The sequence below is a fragment of the Physella acuta genome, unplaced genomic scaffold (genome assembly GCF_028476545.2).
Source record: "Physella acuta isolate Inbredline_101_S28 unplaced genomic scaffold, ASM2847654v3 ptg001540l, whole genome shotgun sequence".
NCBI lineage: Eukaryota > Metazoa > Mollusca > Gastropoda > Physidae > Physella > Physella acuta.
In genome coordinates, this window is record NW_026733055.1 from 90,401 (window position 1) to 96,421 (window position 6,021).

General features: G+C 32.3%; 1 protein-coding gene across 1 annotated transcript in view; it reads right to left on the minus strand.

The window, feature by feature from the left end:
• LOC131928747 (uncharacterized) overlaps nucleotides 1–2,981 on the minus strand; it is an 80,038-nt gene extending 77,057 nt beyond the window's left edge. Inside the window, exons 1-3 of the mRNA XM_059284862.1 lie at nucleotides 2,819–2,981; nucleotides 2,303–2,384; nucleotides 1,726–1,744 (exon numbers count right to left, since the gene is read on the minus strand). Of these exons, the coding sequence (XP_059140845.1) occupies nucleotides 1,726–1,744; nucleotides 2,303–2,369 (86 nt within the window). The 5' untranslated portion in view covers nucleotides 2,370–2,384; nucleotides 2,819–2,981. The remainder of the gene's footprint in view (nucleotides 1–1,725; nucleotides 1,745–2,302; nucleotides 2,385–2,818) is intronic.
• Between the last annotated feature and the right edge of the window lie 3,040 nt (nucleotides 2,982–6,021).

Here is a 6,021-nt window from a genome sequence, read left to right on the forward strand (position 1 = left end):
TGTTTGAAAATTACTACCTTTAGTCCTTTCGCACTAATTACTTACATTGATAAATTAGAAAATCACAAATACTTCCGTTTAAAAAACAGTAAATGGGGGGGGGGGTGGAATACTTTTAATACCATAATTAGCGTTGATCAATAAAGTGGTAAGTAAAACACAGATATTTTAAATACTGCCTTTTGTTTATTTTATACATTGAACGTACTGTTTCCTAAATATTATTTGTAATCAATATCGGTTTAGAAGCCGCTCCTAAATGTCCTTTATGTTTACCTCCCTCTTTCCGTTTGCAGATAAGATTAAGGGCATTAAAGTTTTAACTAAATTGAATCAGGAGTTTCTTCCAGGCATGATGCCCCCCCACCCCGGGAGAAAGTCTACCGCCCTCCCCCGAACGAGGAATTTGTATAGAAAATATATACTTTTAACAGTGTACGCCCCCACCCCTCGAAAATGTCAAGTGCCCTGAGCTATCCTGTGACCGCTATGGTGCATAATTTCGTTTTTAAACAGTGCAATAGACTATGGAAAGAAAGGTTACTATAGTCTTTAACTGAATCGAATCCGGGTGTCTTCTGGTGCCCCGATAGTATACTATTTTGCGCCCCGGGCCTTCCCGTGTTCGCTATGGCACCTACAGAGGCGAGGCGTAGCGACCCTTCCCGGCGCCTGGGGACAAACTTTTCGATTTGCACCCCCCCTCTCAAGATTTCGATTTGCGACCCCCCCCCCCCGTCAAACTTTCGATTTCCATCCCCCATCGAGATTTCAATTTGCACCCCCCCCCCCATCAAACTTTCGATTTGCACCCCCCTCAACCTTTCAATTTATTTTTCCAACCCATTTTGGCACCCCCTAAGGTCGGCGCCCGGGGACATATGTGTGTCCCGTCCCCCCCGCCCCCCCCCCCCTCGCTACGCTACTGGGCACCTAAGTTCGTTTAAGTGAGTTCAAAAGACGATAATAAGTTGGGGTACTATAGTCGTTTACTAAGTTGAATCAGGCGGTTCCGCCGGCGCCCCAGCATGGTGCGATTTGGCGCTCCGGGCTGGATTGTGAGCACTTTGCGTTTATCTTTGCATTTAAGTTTGTGTTTATATTTGCGTTTATTTGCACTATTTTGCGTTATCGTTTGCGTTTAGGTTTACGTTTGTGTTCCTATTTCTATTTCCGTTTGTGTTTGCTTTTTTAATTGCATTTGTGTTGTCTTTGTGTTTTCGTTTGTGTTTGTGTTTGTATTTATGTTTGCTTTTGTGTTATGTTTGCGGGTTTTTTTTTGTGTTTTTGTTTGGTTGGTTTAGGTTTGGGTTAATTCGAAAAGTAATATATTTCATGGTCCTTTACAGATAAGTTTTTCACAGACACCAGTGCAGAGCCTAGCTGGGAAAGCTAGTGTATATATATATATATATATATATATATATATATATATATATATATATATATATATATATATATATATATATATATATATATATATATAAAATGTGATAATAACATCAAATACATTGTTTAGTTTGTCTAAGTGTATGTTCTATTTTATTTTATTATATTTATACTCCTAAAAGTATATGCCTATTTCTAATCGTAAACCAAATTACTTTACTTTTAACTACCGCTTGAATAAATTGGCAAAAATGTGTTCTAAAAAAATGTGTTCTAAAATATATATGCCGACATTTTAAATAGTTTCATGTGTTTTAGTTAAAATAATCAACTTACTGTATTTCAGCAAGAATACCTGTTAAAACAAATATTTATATATATATATATATATATATATATATATATATATATATATATATATATATATATATATATATATATATATATATATATATATATATACATATATATATATATATATACATATATATATATATACATATATATATATATATACATATATATATATATATACATATATATATATATATATATATATATATATATATATATATATATATATATATATATATATATATATATATATATATATATAAACTTGTGAGTGTGTGAGATAGAAAGGACATATCTTTAAATTGTTAAATGGTGACAGGACAAATGATCACAGGACAAATGATCTCAGACAAAATATCCCAGGACAAAATATCTCACAAAGATATTTTGTCTAGGATCATTTGTCTTGAGATCATTTGTCATGGAACCCTTTAAATACTTGTATCATCCTAATATTTTTATCGATTTCTTCGGTTAAAAATGTTTACATCTAAAACCAAGTTCAACCACGCAGTTAAATATAAGCTGTCACACAATTATGTAGATAATAATTGCTTACTTTTATTCAAGAGATACATTATGAAAGCCGTAAAGTACAGCATCTCCCTCTTCAGCTTTCTTGACATCTTCTTTCACCTGGTCTGGAGTGAAAACGTAATGACCATAGCAACAATTGAAATATGCATTTATATGTATATAATAATGTGCTCGTAAACGGACCCGAACATACGTAGCATATATATATATATATATATATATATATATATATATATATATATATATATATATATATATGTCATATAGGCTATATATGTATAATATATTAAAATCACAAAACACTTTGTAAACATTTTTCTTTAGTGATACAATTTATATACTTTTGTGTCTGTAACTAATTGAATTGCAATTTGAGATAGTGGCTGACCTATCAAAAAATCAATTCTTTAAAAAATAAATGTGTAATTATATTATTTATGGAGTAATTAAATTTTTTACAAAACGTATTTTTCTATTTTCAAAATTAATTATAAATATATATTTTTAATTTACAATAAACTGATGCTAATGATGTTACCTTTTTCTACTTTTCTAGAACAAGCTGAAGTAAAACTCAGTTCTCACGTTAATGGACGCAGGTCGAAGACTACGAACAGCGCAATTATATTAATATGAAATCGCCCGTATGTGGATGGAAGCGATTGGTTCTATCGATTCGTGTACAGAATTCTATAGTTTCAATTCGATCGGTATTGATTATCCACAATGGTTCTGGATGAAGAAATGAATTTAAAAGTCGTTTGTGCATAATTTTGACAACACAGCTTCCTAATGTTTAAATATACATTCTTCAGTAAAAGAAAATAGATTTCTCCAGATAAACTACAAAGCAACAACAGTTTAGCAATTCAGAAGCTAAAAATGAACATAGAATATTACCAAAAATGACTAGCCCCGAAATACTACGAAACGAATGTATTTGCGTAGAGTCTATGCAGCAAATATCCATGATTTTAGAATAAATATAATACTATGAAAGAACAAAGACAGACCTTTGAAAAACACGTTATGCCATTGGTTATATTGAATGCTAATGATTGTGATAAAGTAATACTATGGTTATCTGTTATTTTGAACAACGATACCACTCCGTATAGATTGCTTGAGAAAATATATTATTAGAAATAAATTCTTTAAAAATCATAGATGTCTTTAAAGAGAATAGTTACAGAAAATGGTTTTGAGAGGTATATAAGTGTCTTAGCAATACTAAACACGTCATACTTTCGACTCCTTTCAAAAAGTCGATACTTGTAAGGTTATCCTACAGGTAAATAGACTATTTTTTAAATCTTTGACCAAAGAAAATGTATACTCCAAACAACACAAAAAGCACTCAAACCTTCTTGAAGTCAACTTTACCGATCAGGGAAATCACATCAATTTTGTTTTCTATGATAAAATACACAATAACGGTATAACCTAGTAATTTATCGACCGCCACGTCCTTAACGAGAAGGTCAAAACTGATGTCGACTGACCAGCGCCTTAGATGAGCTATATATGGAAAAAACTTTCCCATGTCAAAACATCATGATAATTCCTGAAATCGTTGAACGACACAAAAAACAACTACAAAAAAACGGTGTGACCCTCGAGTAAACTTTGGAAAGCATTTAGAATTGACCAGTTCGAATTTTTTATCTAAACATTGTTAATTTTGTGAAAAACGAGGACTGTTTTTAAAACAAATTTAGGGTACTAAGGCTCTGCACAATTGGCTAATGTTTTCATAGACCTCCGTAACTGAATTGGCCTTTTGGCAAAACGAGTGCTAAAAACTGACCGGGAGTGAAAATCTCCTTATATATTTCCCACGGCAAAAACAATTTGTAAAATCTTGAGGTAGTAAGTAAATCATCCCTAGTTGATCACAAAAAAACGGTGTTACCCGCGGAAAAACTTGGGAAGATCGTTATAACTTGTAAATACAAACATTGAAAATTATGTTTTAAAAAAGCGAGGACTATTTTCAAAACCATTGTTTGCATGCTCCTCGGTAATTAACGCGGCTTTGTGAAGAACTGATTGTGAGTAACCACCTCCTATGTATTGACGAAAAATATTAAAGTCAACCCCCCCCCCCCCGCTATTTTGTGAAGTTGTAGACAAATGCCACATGAGCGCAAGAAAAGCGTGTCATAAATTATGTGAAAAACAAAGCACATTTTCAAAGCAAATTTTAGTGTACTTAAGAATTGTAGATCTGGCCAATGGGTTCCGAAAAAACTTGTATTATATGTGGAAAAGTGTTAAACGAATCAAAGCTGACCAGAGTCCATATTTCCTTTTATAACAATTGCAAAATTTTCAAAAAGCTTTTACGTTACTTAGAATTTGTATAACTGCCAAATCATTTTTCCATGGACCTCTTCACTCAACCATATGGAAAAAAATGGTAAAGACCGAGAAATTCCGTGAAAACTTAAAAAAAGGACGAATTAATTAATTTTTAAAGTAATTTATTTTCTACTTTGAAGCGTAAAATTTTTTTAATTACAACAGTAATAATTTTAATAGGCCTACATGTTGAATTATGTATTATTTTAAAAAAATATTTTTTTTTATATTTAATTTAATTTAATTAATTTATATTCAAAATATACTCTACACTAAGCATAAGCAGTTCTATTTACATCGCACGTAATAGGTAGGCGCGCATACTTTGTCATCAGCTATGGGGTTGATCCTATCCTTGTTACCACTAAAGCAAGAGCTGATGGGAGGAGCCACTTGGACTACGGTCCGAATAACTTAATGAATTCATGGGTCCAAACCGTTTCAGAGCCAGCAAACTCGACTACACTATTTTTAGAGCTTCCAGAAGAAGGAAGTCCAGATCTGTACACCATCCATACATCACTAACTTCAGTAACGAAAGTCTTCGGGAGCCGGATGTTTTCCCGAAAGACACTTCGCCAAATGCGACAAACGCCCCAATGGACACTTGCCCGAATGGGACAAATGCCCGAATGGTAGCGCTGGATTGACAAAACTTATTTTTATAATTGTGCAATCGGCACATTTTATAGTTTTAAAATATCTATCTACATACAAAATCAGTGATAATCCAAACTTTTTACCTCTTCTTACCTTTTTACCCTTCAAACCGTGGTTGAGATAATAAACTCCCGTGGTTGCCTGTTTTCAGAAAAACAGCTGGCTTTCGCTAGTAGTACTAGATCTTGTTTTCTCTTTGTATATTATCTAATATAGAAGGTTGTTAAACAATTTTTAATAGCCAATTTAATAGATATTTCAATTGAAAATAAATTATTCTTGTATTCTCATAGAAAGCGATTTGTTTTTAATTTATTATTATTATTTTTTGTTGTAAGTTTGAACGGAATTGCTGAAATAGAAATGGGTTTAAATTATTTACAATTTAATTTGACCATAAATCCACCAACGGACAACGACTAACAGACGATCATTGTGTCATAAGAAAAAAAAATTTAAAATAACTAGCCAAAATATGTTTTACTTTCAATTTGTTACCACCACAATAGATATCGAGTTTTTTAGTAGCCAATTTGTTATGAAAAAGAAAAGGGAAAATACAGAGCGAAAAAGCAACTCGAATTGGAATCTCAACCTTTACCATACACACATGAGACAAAAAATAATCAATATATTGATCAGACCAGATCTCTGATCAATAACAAAGTACTAAGTTTTTGATCTGGCAGCTTGACACAAAACAGCTTAAAAGTGATGGAA